The sequence below is a fragment of the Artemia sp. Qi Xiang Cuo genome, chromosome 19 (assembly GCF_049724085.1).
Source record: "Artemia sp. Qi Xiang Cuo chromosome 19, ASM4972408v1, whole genome shotgun sequence".
In the NCBI taxonomy this organism is placed as follows: Eukaryota; Metazoa; Arthropoda; class Branchiopoda; order Anostraca; family Artemiidae; genus Artemia; species Artemia sp. Qi Xiang Cuo.
In genome coordinates this window covers 6,594,880-6,615,355 of record NC_142812.1, presented here as the reverse complement: position 1 = coordinate 6,615,355, position 20,476 = coordinate 6,594,880, and the positions used below count along the sequence as shown (strand labels likewise).

The 20,476-nt window shown below is 34.7% G+C and overlaps 1 protein-coding gene and 1 non-coding gene across 2 annotated transcripts in view; one reads left to right on the top strand and one right to left on the bottom strand.

Annotated features, from left to right (window-relative positions):
• Positions 1-512: 512 nt before the first annotated feature.
• Cdc37 (cell division cycle protein 37) overlaps positions 513-20,476 on the bottom strand; it is a 59,010-nt gene continuing 39,046 nt past the window's right edge. The window contains exons 5-7 of the mRNA XM_089105379.1: positions 20,042-20,223; positions 10,422-10,545; positions 513-896 (exon numbers count right to left, since the gene is read on the bottom strand). Coding sequence (XP_088961505.1) covers positions 717-896; positions 10,422-10,545; positions 20,042-20,223 — 486 coding nt within the window. The 3' untranslated portion in view covers positions 513-716. The remainder of the gene's footprint in view (positions 897-10,421; positions 10,546-20,041; positions 20,224-20,476) is intronic.
• Positions 16,148-16,219, top strand: TRNAT-CGU (transfer RNA threonine (anticodon CGU)). The gene has a single exon. It is a non-coding gene; the product is annotated as a tRNA-Thr (tRNA).

Sequence of the window (20,476 nt, the reverse complement as noted above, 5' to 3'; positions counted from 1 at the left end):
ACCATGCTTATTGACCACATTAAGCTGGAGTAGATTATGGCAAGTTGAAACAAAAATAGTAAAAAGGCGGAGCCAAATGCTTACAAATTCAAAGGTTATCGGAACAATTATAGTTACTTATGGTAGAAATCGTAGAATATTGGAGCAGCTCTTTTTCAAGGAGCTGCTCCAATATTATATATGCTCAATCATTATTTTCCAGGACTGTGAGGAAAAAACACAACCATTTCCCCAGACAAATAGTTTAATATGGTATAATAGTTAATATGGTATAAGATAAAAAAAACCTTTCACGAAGAATTTCCTAAAAATACATTACTTCTGGGCTTATTATTTCTATAGATTCACAGGTTTACAAATAGGTTAATATAAACAATTATTTGAACGATATGACTGAAAGAGACTAAAATCATAACATGAATAGAAAAAAAATAATAATATAAAAAAAAACAAAAAAAAAACAGATCGATCCTAACTGAAGACTTAAGAATTCAAAATAATAACAGAGTAGATCAAATCAAAGATTATATTCAAGCCTATTGTTTAATTAAATAATTGAAAAATAAATTCACGATTATTTAATTCACTATATGATTTTCATAGTTTTCCACAGCATACAACAAAGAAAAACTTGAAAATCTCAAGAAAGCAACACTACGACAAAAATCTCTCCTTCCCGAAGACAAAAAGTTTAGTAGGATCTGAGGTAAGCATTCTTATGAAGAAATAGATGAAGGTTCACTTGAGGTCGTTTGCTCCTCCTTATTAGCCTCTGGTACCCAAAGTCCTGAGTCTACACAGCGTTTCATATGGTATTTGGCTTCGGTTGGGTCCATTTTGGCTATAATCTGCTGAAGTAATGGAATATCCTGTTTTTCAAAACACTCTTTCAAAGCCTGGAAATATATGTACTAAGTCTTTGACGGAACATTATGGAAATCTGGCAAGAGAAAAGTCACCACTGATAGCTCTGATTTCTCAGCAGCAGTGGCGGATTCCGGATTTGGGGTGAAGGGATAGTATTTTGATGAAATTTTTAAAACATAAAATCGCGAAGAAAGGAAGGAAACCAGGACAATTAACAGCCAGTGAAAAAATTGAAAAATTATGCAAATATTTCCGTCAAGACCTCCGCTTGACCGTCCTCAGTGCAGAATAAAACTGATAAAAACATAAAAAGCCAAACCTTAAAATAAAAACACAAAACTAAAATTGGACGACCCTTTCCTAGTAACGGTGAAAGGGTAAATGAATAAAAAACACAAGTCTAAATGGAATTTCACAATTTCATTTTACGTAAAGCACTCTTAAAGGCTCATCCCTTTCCAGTTAGATTATTATCGGAGATTCTTTTTGATTCCAGAATATAATTTTGTAGATGTATGTAAAAACGATCAGAATTAATAATTTCGTCATCAATGGGACTTGGAAAAGTTTCTCCAGTGTATCTACTGAGAGCTACCTTTTGGTGATTTTTTATTTCCACTGCCTCCCTGAAAACTTGCGTGAGACTTTTAACGGGGGCAACAATGGAGGTTTTATCAAACAAAATGAAATGGTGTGACATATGTATGTTATGTACACATAAATTATGTTTTATCATGATTAGCCAGTGTGGCCTCAGAAATTATTTATTGATGAAATCTTTGCCTTGAATAACTCAAATAAATGTAAATAAAAACTGAGAAATGTTAAACTGCAACCAAGCAAAGCGTGTTACCCCCCCCCCCGGGGTGGTTGAGAAATTAATACAACTGTAAGTAAAAACTACACTAACTTGTATTACGACTCATCCTGGGAGCGGGGGGGGGGTAGATTCATGGATATTTTTTTTAAGTTTTATCGTTATATCCAGTAGATCCAGTGTTACCCCTGAGGTTGTTTCAGATGACCCCTATCGTTGTAAAAAAAAAACCTAAGAATAAATCTTTATTTTACAAGCTTGACCCGCTGCCCCTCCCCTTCCAAGGAAGGATTCTCTGAAATTTGGAATATAATTTTATTTTTAGGGTCTAGTATGCCACCCTTCCTACAGGGATAGGGTGGCATACTCTGATATTTGCCATCTTGACTATAATCCCCTTAAATAATAGAATGTTCTGTTTGCCGAAGCGCTCCTTCAATATCTGATAAAAAGTGTGCTGAAGCGCAAAAAGTATGGCAACTGGTAAGAGAGAAATTTTGAACACTTTAATACGGATTTGATAAGAATTAAAACTACAAGCGGGCTGAAAATTCAGCACCCTTTGGCTGCCCAATCTAACATGCGAGGGAGTGTTCTGGGGAGACGGGGGCGAATCAGTCAGACACCAATTTTGCAATGCTACAAGGTGCTACATGCAGGGTGTTACAAGTAGGCCTGTTTAGAAAATACTTCCATTGGAAGCTTAGCGTTGGAAGTATAGCGTTGTGGACCTTCCACTGCCCACTATTCTTTTCCCTGCCATTTTTTTTTACAGAAAGCCACGTTTCCCTTTGTTCGAGAAAGGAATGACGCAAGGATCTCTAATATATTTAACTTGAATATATGTAGACTTTATATAAATAAAAAAGAAGCTATTGTTTTTAACATTTGAGGCCCAGGGTGGGCCTATGCCCTTCATACCACCCAACACTCTCCATCAACTTTTTTGAAGAGAGGCCGACATGTTACAACTTGTCTGAAATCGAATCATGAAAGAACTTTCAAACCGTACTTATGGTAGTGGGGGGCAAATTGGGTCCTTATGTCATACTATCCCCTCTTTGCCCCTTGCAATTCTAGATTTTTGCAGAACAGAAGGCATGTTAGACAATATTTGAACCGCAACCACGCAATGATTCTCAACCTACATGATTCGTGAACCAAAGTAAGACAGTTACCACTTAAACCCCCCACCTCCCAGCCTCCCTCACCTTAAACTTCTAAGTGGTAGGCTTTCAACTTCTAAAAGGTAGGCATTTTGCAACTTGTTTAAATTTGCAGTGATTTTTAATCCTTATGATTGAAGGCGCAAAGTGAGCCCGTGACCCCGCGAATTGCTGCTTCCTTCAGATCAAGAAATATTAATCTGCAAGATCAGGGGAACATAGTGGCCTCTTGTTCCCTCTATAACGGTCTCCCATTGTTAACTTCTCAGCAGAAAGGTATGCGGTTTTTTTTTTCACGGCTTGAACTCTGATTGGCTTAAAATTTATGGGGTAAGTACTCGGAGCCACTGGGACATGAGAATGGTGATTTTCAGAAGCATATTTCTCTTCTTTGGCCTCCAATCTGATTTAAACCTATGGGGAAGTACTCCTGGGTTAAGTTAGTGTCTGGCCATATTATAGTTGCCCTTATGGATAAAGTCAAAAATTATGCAAGACTGTCAATTGTGTTAACCATCCGTAATTTCTCTGGTAGAACAATGCTCAACTTTCAAGCATAGAATTTGTGATTAACGAATCAGAGCCCAGAATACGGGCATAACTTATTTTTTAATAGAAAAGATAGAACAATGGAGCAGCAGTGTTTCAATCTGTAACAGGAATCTGGCAAAAATATGAAGAAGTAGAATTATTAGAGCAAAAAATCGCTTTGAAATAGAAATAAGAAGGTATTCTCCAAAGTCTGAGGGGGATTGCATCTCCCCTAATTGGCACCCCTGTACAAGCTTTTCACACCAATTTCTTACCATTTTTGTTATCTACCTCTGAAATACAAGTGTGATGCTAAAGCCAAGATAAAACCCAGGTCAATCATAAAACCGCGATTTTTTTTTATCAACGAGTGTGACTATGCAGCGACTCGGGCATAACAGAATGGATGGGTTTTCAAAGGCATTCACAACATCTGAGCTAAACTTACTTTTTCAACGAAGGAAACGTTAATCAAGAAGTTGTATAGTTTAATTTGCTCCTGGGACGAGGGGCTACGTTCTCCTGATAAACAGTTTAATTATCTATTCGTTTCCAGTACGTTCTAAAGTGGGGAAAGTTGTTTTCATGCAAGAGGTTAGATAATGATTATAGAACAAAAAACCACCGCAATGACGTAGTTTAGGAATTATTAGTTAAGTCATTTATTACAGTCAGTTATTGTCATTTACATATTACAGTCATTTATCAGAGGCAACGCTGTAGCGTTGCCTATAGTAAAGGCCATACGGCTCCAATGTTTTATTATTATTATTTATTATTATTTTTTTCCCAGAGGCACTTCATATGGAAGGGGTCGTCGTAGAAACTTCAAAGGGGGCTCATTCGATTGGAAATCGAGAGTTCTAGTGCCCTTTTTAATAGTCGAAAATGACTGGAGGGCAACTAGCCCCCCCCCCCCGCCCACCATTCCCCCAAACACATCCACTCAAAATTTTGAGATAGCCATTTTGTTCAGCGTAGTTGATTTCCAGATAGAATAAATGTTTTTGAGGAGGATACCCCCCACAACCCTCAGGGCAAGGGTTTTAAATTATGCCCTGGAGGCATATAAGGTTTTTATAGAAGGCGTTGTCGTAGAAACTTCAAAACAGGCTCATTCGATTGGATATTAAAGAGCTAGTGCCCTTTTTAATAGTCGAAATTTATTGGAGTGTAACTATCCCCCGTCCCCCCCCCCCCACGCCCATCATTTCCCCAAAAACATCCAATCAAAATTTTAAGACAGTCGTTTTGTTCAGCTTAGTCGATTTTCAGATAGAAAATTTATTTTTGAGAAGTATACCCCCCCACAACCCTCAAGGCCAGGGGTTTAAGAGATGCCCTGGGGACAGCTAAGGTTATTATAGAAGTTGTTAACGAAACTGCAACACAGGCTCATTCTTTTGGAACTTAAACGTCTATGGCCTTGTTTAATAGTAAAAAGTGATTGGTGTGTACCTCCGCCCCCTCCCCCCCCCAAGCCCATCATTTCCCCAAAAACATCCAATCAAAATTTTGAGATAGCCATTTTGTTCAGCGTTGTTGATTTCCAGATATAAAATATATTTTTGAGGAGGATACTCCCCTACAACCCTCAGGGCAAGGGTTTTAAGTTATGACCTGGGGGCATATAAGGTTTTTATAGAAGGCGTTGTCTTAGAAACTTCAAAACAGGCTCATTCGATGGGAAATTAAAGTTCTATTGCCCTTTTTAATAGTCCAAAGACCCCCCCCCCTACGCCCATCATTCCCCCAAACACATCCAATCAAAATTTTGAGATAGCCATTTTGTTCAGCGTAGTTGATTCCCAGATAGAAAATATATTTTTGAGGAGGATACTCCCCCACCACCCTAAGGGTAAGGGTTTTAAGTTATGCCCTGGGGACATATAAGGTTTTTATAGAAGGCGTTGTCGTAGAAACTTCAAAACAGGTTCATTCGATTAGAAATAAAAGGGCTAGTGCACTTTTTAATAGTCGAAAGTGATTGGAGTGTAACTAGCCCCCTCCCCCCCACGCCCATCATTTCCCCAAACACATCCAATCAAAATTTTCAGATAGCCATTTTGTTCAGCGTAGTTGATTTCCTGATAGAAACTACATTTTTGAGGAGGACACTCCTTCACAACCCTCAGGGCAAGGGTTTTAAGTTATGGCCTGGGGGCATATAAGGTTTTTATAGAAGGTGTTGTTGTAGAAACTTCAAAACAGGCTCATTCGATTGGAAATTAAAGGGCTAGTGCCCTTTTTAATGGTCGAAAGTGATTGGAGTGCAACTAGCCCACCCACGCCCATCATTTTCCCAAACACATCCAATCAAAATTCTAAGATAGCTATTTTGTTCAACGTAGTTGATTTCCAGATGGAAAATATGTTTTTGAGGAGGACACTCCCCCAGAACCTTCAGGGCAAGGTTTTAAGATACGCACTGGGGGCATATATGGTTTTATAGAGGGCGTTGTCGTAGAAACTTTAAAAAGGGTTCATTCCATTGGAAATTAAAGGGCTACTGCCCTTTTTAATGGTCGAAAGTGATTGGAGGGTAACTAGCCCCCCCTCCCTACGCCCATCATTCCCCTGGACACATCCAATCAAAATTTTGAGATAGTCATTTTTGTTCAGCGTAGTTGATTTCCAGATTGAAAATATATTTTTGAGGAGGACAATCCACCACAACCCTCAGGGCAAGAGTTTTAAGTTATGCCCTGGGGGCATATAAGGTTTTTATAGAAGGCGGTGTCGTATAAACTTAAAAAAAGGCACATTCGACTGGAAATTGAGAGGGCTAGTGCACTTTTTAATAGTCAAAAGTGATTTAAGGGCAATTAACCCCCCTTTTACGGCCACCTTTTACCCAAACACATCCAATCAAAATTTTAAGACAGCCATTTTATTAAACATAGTTTTAAGTTCTGCAAATTAGGTCTTTGAGGATTACAACTCCCCCAAAGCCCTCAGTGCAAGGGTTGTAATTTAAGGATTCTCTGAATCCTTCATATTATTTCTTATGGAAGGATGCTCGTATAAACTTTAAAGAGAGCTCGTTTGATTGAAAATTGAAAGTTCTTGTTCACTTTTCAAGAGTCAAAAGAGATTGAAGGGCAACTAGCCCCTCTTCCTCCTCCACGCCCTCAATGCATCAGATAACAATTTTGAGATAGATATTTTGTTAAAATAGTTCAAAATTCTGATAACAAAAACTCCGGTGTCGACACAGCCCGCCAGGGCCCAGGGGTAGGCGTTGTTAGTTATGCCCTGGGGCATAAACTATTAAGGGGGTCTTTTAACTTATGGAAAGTATTTTTGTATGGGAAGAAAACATTGGAAGTATATTATAATTATTGAATGATTAGGTTGAAATACACACTTTTTGATAGATAAAAAATTGCTTTGACACACAAATTCCTATTAAGATCAATTCCAAACAGCCGTGATCACTTTGTGCCAGCAAGTGAAATGGTCTAAACCCCCTTATTGGAGCTATTTTTTCAATCCATTCATTGTTGTCAATCGCTGTCCACAAGTTATGCAAGCTGTCTATTGTTCATATATAAGGTTTTTATCAAAGAGTTTTTTATCAAAAGGTTTTTTTCAATCCTCATTCGATTTAAATTGAAAGTTCTAGAGCCGTATTTTAAAGTCAAGAATAATCGGACAGTAAGCACCCCCCCCCCCCCATGCCAAAAAAACTTGAAACTTTTTGCAATCAAAAATGAACAAAAATTAATTTAAAAAAAAACTTTACGAAAAATAATTTTTTAGATTAAAATTAAAGGTAATTTTAACCCCAGGATATACAAATACTTTTTAAAATTAAAACTCAACACGACCAGAAATTACTATTAAAGAATAAATGAAACCCAAAATGAAAAGAAATTAAATAAACAATCATGGCAAAAAGCATACAACATGTAATAATATAAATGAATAAATAGATCTTAAAGCGAGTAATGCTTAGATTGAATATGAAAATCTAGCTTAAAACAACACCAAATATTTTACTATTAAAGTATAAACGAAACTTAAAACAAACAGAAATTAAATAAAAAATCAATGCGAACAAAACATACAATATATATTAATGTAAATGAATAAATAAATTTTAAAACGAGTGAAACTTAAATTGAATATGCAAATCCAGTTTGAATCGAACAAAAATAACTACAAACAAGAGTTTGGGTATCGTCTCACTGCAGAAGCCTAAAACCTACTGCGTTATTGGCGCTTTACTGAAAACGAATTATATTACAAAGGTTTTCTTTTGTACTTAATATTGAAAATAAATATTAAAATTACAGTAAAATTTTGAACTGATGAGCTTTTAGCAAATAATATCATTATGCATCAAATATTCAGTTTAATTTATTAGTTCTTTTAAGATTGGTCAAGACAAATATAGTTTCACTACAAGCAAAATTTGGATACTGCCCCCTTCTTTAACTGTAAAAACCTAAAGCCTTCTGCGTCATTGGTGCTTCACTGAAAACGAATTACTCGTATATTACAAATTTATTATTTTCCGGTTCTTACAGCATTGAAAATGAAAATAAAAATTACAGTGAAAAAAAAACTTGAACTGATTGATCTTTCAACAATTGATATCATTATATATCTAATATTCAATTTGGTTTTGTTTATACTTTCCAAGACTGTTCAAGACTCATAAGGTTTTGCCCTTTTTTTTTAACAGTGCCATTTTTTTTAACTAATCGTGTTAGTTTGTTATGAAAACATTCTATGACTTCTAGGCATTTCTATTTGAGCGGAAAACTGCACCTCAAACTGTATGGAAAATGTATTTTCTTGCATGAAACACCAAAATATAATAAAATGTCAAGTTTCGGAGTGTTTCACCACTCGCAAGCAAGTGCCATTGGTATTTTTGAATCCGCATGGTCAATTTAGGAGGTGGAGGGTAGGCTAATTCTCGTAGCAGCCCCATTCCATCGTGGTATGGTTCACATTTTCAACACCTGGCGTCCGGACTATAATATAATCTACCAAGCATACAACTACCCCAAATCAGTATCAATGAATAAATGAAACCCAAAACGAACAAATATTTAAATAAATATGAGAGTCAAACTCAAAACGAGCATAAATTAATGTGAGTATGGTTCAAAACCCCTATGCTTTCTAAAAGAAAGAATATAATTTGTACTTTAATGAAAAAAAATTCAAATGAGTTTACTGAAAAAAAATGTGCATTGTCAATTTAATATACATATGCTGATATTTATTCCCTAAAATCTTAATTAATTTTTGATTTTTTAAAGTTACAAAAGTGAAAATATTTCAAAGAATTGTTTTCAGTAAAGCGCCAATGACACAGTAGGTTTTAGGCTTCTGCAGTGAAACGATACCCAAACTCTTGTTTGTAGTTATTTTTATTCGATTCAAACTTGATTTACATATTCAATTTAAGTTTCACTCGTTTTAAGATTTATTTATTCATTTACATTAATATATATTGTATGCTTTTTTCGCATTGATTGTTTATTTAATATCTGTTCGTTTTAAGTTTCTTTTTTACTTTAATAGCAAAATATTTTTTTTCGTTTTAAGCTTGATTTTCATATTCAATGTAAGCATTACTCGCTCTAAGATCTATTTATTCATTTATATTATTACTTGTTGTATCTTTTTTGCTATGATTGTTTATTTAATTTCTGTTCATTTTGGGTTTCATGTATTCTTTAATAGTAATTTCTGGTCGTTTTGAGTTTGAATTTTAACAGTATTTGTATCTCCTGAAGTTAAGTTTAAAATGGCCTTTACTTTTCTTTGAAAAACGTATTTTTCGGAAAGTTTTTTTTTAATTAATATGTAATAATACAGTCATTTGGCGATAGACATAAAATCAAACTGTTTTCACAATCAAATACGGAAATAAAATTTAATAAGTGTTATATTTCAGGGAAAAGTAAGGTAATCTTGGCGTGTACAAGCTGCAATTTTAATATAGCATAGTTTTTTCAACTTTTAAGTTTTGGGGCTAAATAATAAAGAAGCTTTTATGCATGGTGCATTTTAAAATTAGCGGCATCGGTTGGGTGACAGGGATGGACTATGAAGTTGGTTTGACCATAATAGATTCTGAAAAATGCCTTTTTGAATTTTCATTAAAATATATCGAAAAAATTATCCCCTCTTTATATTATGAAAAACATATATTTTTTAATCTTCAGTGGGGAAAAAAATTGAAGAAAAATCCTTGACCCCCCCCCCCCATCGCATTTATGTGAATTGGTGTCCCTGACGAAAATTCGATCATTTGAGCTAGTGGATAGTCATTACGAAAGAAACCATTCATTTACAGGTACCACCACACGACCCCCACCCCCCTCCTTCATCATCACCCTTTCTTCTGCCTTCTCTTCGAACCAATCTTGACACCGTCTTTGAGGAATATGTAGTTATTTGTTTTAGTTGTTTAAGAAAGAATTATCTTACAAATACCCTTTTTAAAGTTTACAGGGGTTGGCAACAACAGCAGTCAACCGATGAAGAAGGAACAAAACTAAAGTGTTATTACTCCGACACTTATAGCAGCGTTTAACACTGCACCAACACTGCACCAATGTTGGATTTAAGGTCTGTGCAACCCTTCAGATTGACCTAACAGCTTAAATTTAGTTATATTTGGAAAAACCACAGAATTAAAAATCCAATAGGTTATTCTTCTTTCAGCTAATTAATTGGTCAATTCTCTTTTTGAAGTTTATTGTTTTTCGTTTCTGGCTCCTCTAATTTCTGTCTTTTTTTGCTTTTCTTTAAGCTATAATTGCCTTGCTTCTTCATACAGGCAAAATACCAGCATTTTTTATTTTTAATCTTCGGCGATTTCTCTTTTCTTAAACCCACTTTCCTAGTTCTTCTTATCATTTTTCTTAGGATTATATAATTCATAACAACACCAGAGCCCCCTATATCAAAACTGTTACCATAATTGTAATATTACTGAATTATTTGTTATTAATGTATATAATATTACTGAACATTAAAAATTACTGAAACGAATTCCTTAGTAATTAACTTACGTCTGGCAGAGATTCAAAAACCTCCACAGGATCTAGTCCACCTGGGCCAAGACGCTTCTGTCTTTCCTCTTCTTCTGCTTCTTCCATTAACTTTTCTAACTTCTCTTTAGATCTCTTCTTAATCCTATAAGATGTGAAGACTGGGTATAAAAAAAAAAAAAAAACAAGGCAGAAGACCAGAAATATCAGAATTGTGTGTTCAGTACAAACTATAGAGAAGTTAATTTGGGTGTTGGTACAAAGCAGGGGCGTGATTTGCTATGAAGTAGGGGGGCAACTACCCCAACCAGACTCTAGTTTGCACCCTCCCCCCCCTCATCTAAAATTTAGCGTCTTCGAAAATCTCGCCAAAACTAAGATAGGCATACAGAATTCAAGCATCCCCAGATACATATCCATTTTCTTTAGTATACCTTTGCCTCTATGGTACAATATGGGCTCATTTTTCACTTGGTCATTTTCACTTGACTTGGGAAAATCGGCGCCAACTTTGCCCTCCCTCCGCCTAGGATTTTGACGAGGTTACACCCCTGCTACAAAGAAGACATTATTTACAATTGCTAGATTAGCAAAATAAACAAGAAAATACAAGTAGAAGAATAGGGAATTTCTTTTCTATAAGACAGTGGAATACAAACTTTAAATGAATATTAAAGAATTCCCTATTGTTTTACTTGTATTTTGTTGATTATGATGGAAAGCCAGTGTGGTCTTCATCGCTATTTACGTTAGAAAAATAAGGTACAAACGAGTAAATCAAGGAGCATTTCACTTTTGTTGGATGAACTAGAACCACCTGAGAACGAGTAGAGGTATTTGTAGGAGCATCTGATGTCATTTTTCTGGATAAATTAGAGTAACAACAGAAAAAAAAATAACAGCTTTGGATGAAATGTAACCGCAAGCACATAAAGTTTTCCAAAAATAAATGATATCTGCAAACATAATGATAACTGATATATAGCTGATAGCTGAATTGATAGCCACAAATAACTGCAGCTATATCCGAAAAAATCTGAGAGAATTCAAAAAAGGAGAAAAAACTCCGTAAGTAACGGTAAGCCATGACAGAAACATATTCGAAGGGGAAAGGGGATGAGGGAAAGGGCTGATGTAGAAAGATCCTTAGAATTAAATTCTACTAGCGTATCTTAAGGCATGTCCACGGGAATTCATTTTGGGGGAAGGGGGCAATTCGTTTAAACATAAAAACATAGTAATCACAAGAGAACTTATGAGAATGCGGGTTTTTAGGGCGAAGAGTGATTTCGAAATCCTCCCCCAGTTCTTATGCACGCGTGCCCTGTTTCTCCTTTTAATTTTTTTAATAAAAGATATTTTTTAATAATAAATAATAAAAATAAAGATAAAAATTTTTTAATAAATTGTATATGTGAGTATTAATTGTATAAAAATATTCGTTCAACTGTTTCTCTCCTTTTCTTCATACAAACGGGTCTATCTTTTTTAATCGGAAATAAAACAGAAAATGCAAAATACATAAAAATTAAGTGTTCAAGGTAAACCCTGTTATTAAAAAAATCTGAAGCACAAAGGAAAGTGAAAATTGAATCTGACTATTTGAATTTGTCAGGTTGAAACTTATAAGACCGTATCTGTATTAAAAACAAAGAATCAAAAAATCTGGTATAATGGTATATGGTAATAATAATGGTAATAAATGTATATGGTAAATAATGGTATAATAATGGTAGTAGTGGGGGCTAAACAAAAGACACGTGGGTAAAAAATCAACAAAAAATATAAGCTAAAAGCATGTGGCACCAGACAAGTTAAGAAGAAGTAGCTTTTCTTTGAAAGTATAGTTGTCTTTGGGATTCAACAGATTGTTTATATTGGAATTTGTATGGACGAAGAGCATTTAAGCTTGACTAATTAGTTGTTTTTTTCGGTTAAACAGAGTGGCGTCAGAGGCGGGGTTGGCCTAGAGGGGAAATTCTCCCCGAGAGTGCTTGAACCAAGGAATGGATTTAGAAAAATATTTCTTTTGGTATTTTCATTAAAAAACTGAAAGAAAAGAAAAAAAAACACAAAATTGCAAAAATATGAAAAATGCATTTGCCCCCCCCCCCCCAAAAAAAGAGAAAAAACTTCGGGAATCCACGCCACTGGTTCAATGTCGCAGATCTGACTAAAATTTTATATGCCCTAACAACCTTATAATTTCTAAAACCACTAAAAGAAAATTAGTAAATCCCGGTTTTCAAGTATCAAGACAGGATGGGTCCAGGAAAGAAACGCGTTTTTCTTTGATGTCCTTGGAACTTAAGGAACGCATGAATATGAATCTAGTTCCAAATTTCACAAAGACTGTGATGCTAAAAAAAATTTTAGTGTCAAATTCAGTAACCTAGTAATTAGTAGACTTTATATAACAAAGTTTGCCACCAGAGACTTATTGCCTAATGTCTGAGCAACATCATAGTCATAATTGTGGATAAAATCAAGATTATGCACGATTACAGTACCATTCAAGTTTCCAATATCGTACCTAATTTGGGGAGTTGAGTAATGTTCAACTTAAAACGTAATCTTTATGGCTATAATGGATTAGAATAAAAAAAAAGGGAAGAATAATGTGGATCACTATGTTGTTTCGTCACACTTGTAGTTTCGGGAAGCAAATATATATATATATATAAATATATATATATATATATATATATATATATATATATATATATATATATATATATATATATATATATATATATATATATATATATATATATAGTCAATATATTGTATACGTATAACTCAATATGTACATAATTCAAAATCATATATATATATATATATATATATATATATATATATATATATATATATATATATATATATATATAGTCAATATATTGTTTACGTATAACTCAATATGTACATAATTCAAAAAATGACTCCAAAATTGCTCAATCCCAAATGCTCGTCAAATTTATGTTATAGGACACAGGTAAGGTATACCCTCAATTTCCCATTTGAAACCCTCAGCAAACATAATAATAACTACCATCACAATTATGTACCAGCCCCCCCCCTCTATAGGGACAGATATAGTATTAGGGTACATACAAAGGCTTACTTTTTTTCCAAAACTGGCTTAAAATGGGATAATTAACCACCTACAAAAGATCAGCCAGCTTTTGCATACATCGTAGGGCTATCTAGCAACGAAAGAGCAGTCCATTCACCTCTAAACACTGTTTCCAAATATACTGATCGATAACACGACAATTGCATCCTCCCCCCGGTAATGGAGCAGGATGTAGCCTTAGACTAAATAAAATACTTTTTCCAATACTGATTTTTCCCTTTTATTTTTTTATATACTTATTTCACATCACTTATTACAGAGGTGGAGGGGCAAAGAATGACAATAGGGGAGCCAAGGTTTGCTTAGTGCCCCCTCCCCTAAACTGTAATTCTGCACCAGCCTCATGTTGTTTACAAGATTTGCTTGTGTAGTTCTATCCTGTTCTGTAACTTTATCTATTGTCCTTGCGTTCAGCCTCATCCGAATGTTGCTTAAACTATTTATAATTTTCGTACATAAATGTACAATTTGCTGAAAAATACTTAACCCTTGGCGGTACTGTTCTAAAATCCGGGACACGCGCATCGAGAAAAGCACAAATCAGATAACCATTACCCGGTAATTGGATGTCTGACGCAGCTTAAACAAGGGTTTCTCACTCGGGAAACTCTATTTAAACTTTAGTTGTTTGGGGTTTAGAGGGGGGAAAGGTACCTAGGTTCCGTATTTAATATAAGCTGTGCTTTACCCCCACCCCCTCCAAAGACGCAAATATATAGCCCAAATTTGTTCATAAACTATTATATTTTCATCCTATTTTGTTTTATATCATTAGCATCCGCACAAAAACAGGCGTTTTTGCTCGATCTGTCAAATTTCATCCATTTTTTGCTGCAAGTTTATGCGTCATAACGGTTCAACAGCTGCGTCAAAAATATTTCAACTGAACCGTTAAAAAAACGCAACCGTTATTTTGAAATAAAACTTGTTTTTGAACCCTAAATGGATATACAATTGAACCATGCAACCAGGGGTGAATCTACAGCATTTTTATTGGCGGGGGGGGGTGAAGGGTCCATATCCTGTTAGTCAAGGGCAGGGGCGTCCCGAGGGGGCGGGGAGGGGCGCGCCGCCCCATAACTTTTTTTAGATTCGGCAAAATTTTCGCCGAAGGCTAAAACTTCGGTAGAAATTTTGCAAAATCGGCAGAAATTTAGCAAAATTCCTGACTTCTGCAGAAAATTCGGCATAAATCAGGTAGCGATTCGGTAAAATTTACAAAAATCGCCCCCCCCCAATGAAATGAGGCTCGGGACACTCCTGGTCAAGGGGCATGGGCTATATAACGATTTTCGGTACTTGTGCATTATATAGACTTTTTTAAAAAGTCAAGTTTGGTTAATTCTAATCAAACAAAATAAAATAGTATGAATACATAACAGTTTAGAAGTCAATTTGGGCTACCGTATATATTTGTACATTAGGGGGGGGTGGTAAAGCGTAGTATATATTAAATACCTAACCTAACCTAGGTACCTTCAACCCCCCACCCCCACCCCTAAACCCCAAAAAACAACAGTTTAAATTTCGTACCGCAATGAAAACCACGCTATGCATTTTATTAATCTATAGCGGTCTCTTGAATTAACCAGTCAAAAATGGGTTTTTCGTGACTGGTTCCTTGTAAAGGCCCATATAGCGCCCAAGTACCCAATTTTCTCCCCACATGATTGGAGGGAGGCAGCCCCTCCCCCCCCCCCCCCAACGATGCCCCTGCATGCAACTGAGAAACTAATCTTATTTATTACAAGTCGTACATTGATATATGACAAAGGACATCAGGGCCATTCAAAAGCCATTCATCAGGGCATCAACCTGCGATGACATTTCCCTTTCAGGGAAATGAACATTTCCCTGAGAATTACATGTTTAATTAGGCATAGATAGCGTAGGCTAATACAGGCTAGCCTTTTAAATATTTTTTCTTGGCTTCCAGAGCTTGATAGGTATATACATGTCATATAGGCAAATTTCAGGACCCTCTAAAGGGAAAAGGAGTGGTCAATATATACCAAATCATATTATTGAGTTTCAAATAAAGTGAATACACCATTCGATGCCTTTTTATATGCTGATTACGAATATAATAAGCATTTCTATAATATATTATTTCTATAAATGAATTACAGCCCCCCCCCCTATATAGGCTATACCTAACCCAACCTAACCTAACCCTGAATTGGCATATATAGGGGGGGGGCTGAAATTCATTTCCGATAGAAATGCTTATTATATTAATAATCAGCATAAAAAAAGGCGTCGAATGGTGTATTCACTTTAGTCCTAACTCAATAATATGATTTGGTATATATTGACCAAAGGAGTCAATGTAAGTACTTCAAAATGCCTTCCCAGGACATACTTTAGCCAGTAGACCCATCCCTTAAAGTTTCATTTCCCTAACCTAACCTCTTTCCAAGATAGCCAAAAGTAGCTAAAGTAGAATTTTACCCTATTCTATCCTGTTTAAATACGTCATACTAGTTTTCGCCCTTATACAGCTGCAATGGACTGTTTCTGTATAAACACTTCAATTTTTCTGCACCCTTTATCCGTGAGACGTATTGCGTAAAAAAAATGCAGCAACATTTAAATATTTAAGCTCAACTACCAAGCCCCCGTAGCTCAGTGGTAGAGCACTGGTCTCGTAAACCAGGGGTCCTGAGTTCAATCCTCAGCAGGGGCACTTTTTTATTTTTATTATTTCATTGTACAGACTCAATTTTTATCGTTTTGTGATTAAAAATAACGACACAAATCAAAATTTTGAGTTTAAAAAAACAATTAGAAGATCGACCGTTTTGATTTGATTTCGTCACATATATTTTTTCGTGACCACTACCATAGTACTATCCTATCACCAGAATAATTAAAGGAAAAAAAAATTCGAAACAGAAGTTTTTGGAAGAAAAGTAAAGAGCCAACTGAAAATCAAGATCGTATCTTGATACAATCAAAATTATCGAATCAAATAGATCATCGAATTATTGATCATCAATCAATAATTATAGATCAATAATTATATAATATATAGTAATATTATAATAATAATATTCATCAATAATTATAAATCAATAATATTCAAAAATCAAATATTATATTGAATATTCAAATTATTCGTATATACGAAATCGAAAGGATCAGAAATTACAACTAAAGATAAATGAAACCCAAAACGTACAGAAATTAATGATCACATCGAACATAAAGATAACAGATCCTGATATAGATGAATAAATAAATCTTAATACAATTAAAAATTAAACTGTATGTTCAAGTCAAACTTAACACGAACAAAAATTACTACAAAAATTTAAATATAAAAACAAATCTCGCATTGCTGAGTTTACAGGGACTGATATCATTATATACTAAATAATCAGTTTAATTTCATTAGTTGTTTCCAGTCATCTTGACCATTATGGTCTTAAATTTTTTATATTCCCATAATAAATTACTTTAAAAATTCAATAAAGGAAATAATTTCAATATACAAAATATATTTCTATAATAATTCTAGCTCAAAAAGATCAGAAATTACTATTAAAGAAAAAATGAAACCCAAAACAAACAAAATTAAATAAACAATCATAGCAAACGAACTACAACAGGTACTACTATAAATGAATAAATAAATCTTGAAACGAATAAAAATTAAATTGAACATTCAATTCAAACTTAAAAAAAAAACAAAAATACTACGAACAGGAGTTTGCCTCTTCCCTGGTTCTCACTTCCCTAACCGTAAGGGTCCAAAACATATTGCGTCATTTCCGCTTTACGGAAAGCAAACTATATTACGAATATTTTCTTTAATAATTACAACATTGAAAAATAGAGATAAACATTACGGTGAAATTAAATCTTGAATTGCTGAGTTTACAAGAAATAATATCATTCTATATTAAATATTCAGTTTAAGTTCATTAGTTCTTTCCAGCCATCTTGATTATTATAGTGATTTCAATTTTTATTTGTCGTCAACCTTTTAAGGACACTCTTCAAAATACAAATAGTTTTCAATAAAACGCAAATGGACCAATAGGCTTTAGAACTTTGACGGTTAGAGGAGGAGGAAGTAGGCAGTACCCAAACTCCTGCTTGAAGTAAATTTTTTTTTTCAAGTTTGAATTGAATGTTAAATTTAATTTTTACTCTTTTTTAGATTTATTTATTCATCTTTACCAGTACTTGCTATCTTTATGTTTGATATGATTATTTATTTATATTTCTGTGTTTTGGGTTTCATATATTCTTTAACTGTAATTTCTGGTTTTTTCTATTTTGAATTATTATATTTAATTTTTTTTTGTATTTGGACTTTATTGCTATTTGTCTTAAATTTGATTTAACCCCCTTGGTTGTGTTTTACCCCCTTTTTCAAAAATCAGCCAGATTTTTTCGGGCTGATAGCTTTCGTATGGTAGGCTAGCGCTTTAAACTTGAAGTTCGTAACCAAAAACTATTTAATAATAAGTTGAGACCGAAATATATACGGTACTCTTCTATTAAACGGACACTTTTATCTACGGCAATGCATACCAGTCACGAAACAGACTGAGACTCGTGATGAAAACAGGTTTACAATGCCTTCGGGGATATAAACACAGGCAGGAACTGTACTTAAATTGTTGTTTTTTCGGGTTTAGGGGGATAAAAAGGTACCTAGGTTAGGTTACGAATTTAATATATGGTATGCTTTGCCCCCCACCCCCTAATGTGCAAATATATAGCCCAAATTTGTTTCTAAATTATTATATATTCATCCTATTTTATTTTATTTCATTAGCATTAACCAAACTAGCAGTATATAAAAGAGTCCGTTTAATAGAAGAGTACCATATATACTTAAAGCAAGACTTTTTATCCATTCTAGTTTAATGCCATCTAGAATTTTAATCTTATACATGCTTCATTTTAGTCGAACCTCTTTTCCAAGTAAAATTAATACATTTCTAACTGTTACGTTCACTTAAAAAAAAGGATTCCCCCAGCAAAAGGCTGAGTGTAAAAATACTCGTGTGTCATTAGCCGTCAGGCGGTAGGCAAGTTTTAAACTTGCTTAAGTTGTTAAAACGTGTGCTTTTGGCAATCCTTCTTGGGCCAAATAAAAAATCGGGTTAGGATAAGGTCATAAATAAGGTTTCAAATAAATATCAACTTCATGAGAGAGCGAAGCTTCGAATAAATTTGAGGAGCAGAGGAGCTTACGTAGCTCTGTTGCTCTCGGGTAATTCGACGCTATAGCAGTAGATAATTTATGGAATGAACCTGCTACGGTCCCCTCCGGAAGCTCCTTAATAATCGCAAATATCCCTCTTCTCAATTTGAGAACTGTCGTCTCTTTCACGTATCGTATACTTACGTACGTCTATTAAGTTCGGCAACCTGGTCCATCCAAAGAAATGGCATACAGGATGGGGGTAATTAAAAAAAAAATAGCCTAATGACAAGGATATCACTTATGCCTCCCGTCTCCACGGTGCCACAGACCTAAACAAGATCAATGTTTTTCATTTTGCCAAAAAGGTACACCCTAACCAAGGCCCTACCCAGGATGTTTTTTTCGGAGGAGGTTTCACTCGAAGATTTTTTTTGGAGGGGGGGGGGGGTTACACAAAAAAAACTCAAAAAACACATACAAAATTTGTTTATATCCATTTTTGTTACGTTTTTACGAGTCAAAAAAACATTTCGGGAGGGATTCAAACCCCCCTAACCCCCCTCTGGGTATAGCCTTGGCCCTTCTCATTTTTTTTCCCTCAAACCTTGCCTCCCTCATTCTCCCTCAACTAAAATCCTCATTTTTAGCACAGTAAAATTTTCAAAAAAATAAACATTGGAATATGTTTGCTCTATATATAACTGATTTTTTTTTTTTTTTTTTTATTTTCCCCACGAAAGATAGAAAATTCTCGTTACGGCTATTTGTGCTCCTTTTTCTAATCTATTAGTTTTTCCATTACTCACTTAAAGCGCAAAGCTTATTTTATTCAATTTTGCCACATCCTTTTTGTATGTTATTTATTCAAATATTTTTACTTGTATTTAAACACTATATTCATTCTTATTTGATTTTTATTTCGCCATTGTGCTGTTAATTCCTCAAATTTCCATTATATCGATTATTTACCAATGAAGCAATACGGTCCCCCTTAGATTTTGAGACCGAATTTTTAAAACGAAATATTACCTTAGAAACAACAATTCACCCTTTAGAAACAAAACAGATTGCTTCAGTTTCAACCGATTCAGTTTCAATCAATGAGTTTCAGTTGCTTCAGTTTCTATTTTGATGATTATGTGCTGGGCGTTCAGTGACTTTAACTGTACAGTTCACGCTTTGGCAGAGAATTCAAATTCAAAGATCGGTCGAAATAATAGCTTAATTACACAATTAATGCCTGAAAAATATAGCTGCGAGTTAAAACAGCTTCTTCTATTAAAGCCGAACAATAAGGCTGGCATAATATATTATTTCGAATATAATTTTAACTCTTAATCTTACCTCCCTATAAAGGCTTCCACTTCATCCTGAAAGGCTTGCTTATATGCTTCATCTGCAACTTGGATTTTTGAGAAGAAGGATCCAATGCAGGCTCTCGGATCCAAATCTAACTGTTTAGCTAACTCAAGGATGTATTGCACGCAAATAACCTGATGAGCAACGTGTCCCATAAGCTCATGTTTCTGAAATATTCCAAAAAGGGTACAGTTTCACTGAAAATGTCTCGTTGTGACCAAAATTAAAGTGAGCATAAACAACTGTGGGAGGGAGGGGGGAAACCATCGGTGGTGTAAAAATGAGGACCCCAAAACAAATGGGGGTCTCAATCTTTTGTAATCTGTTAGAAGAGAAAAAAGAACTGTCAAGAGTGTCGTTTCTTAACCTTTTTAGTATCCCCCCCCAAAAAAAAAAAATTAAAAAGAAGACCAGTTTCCT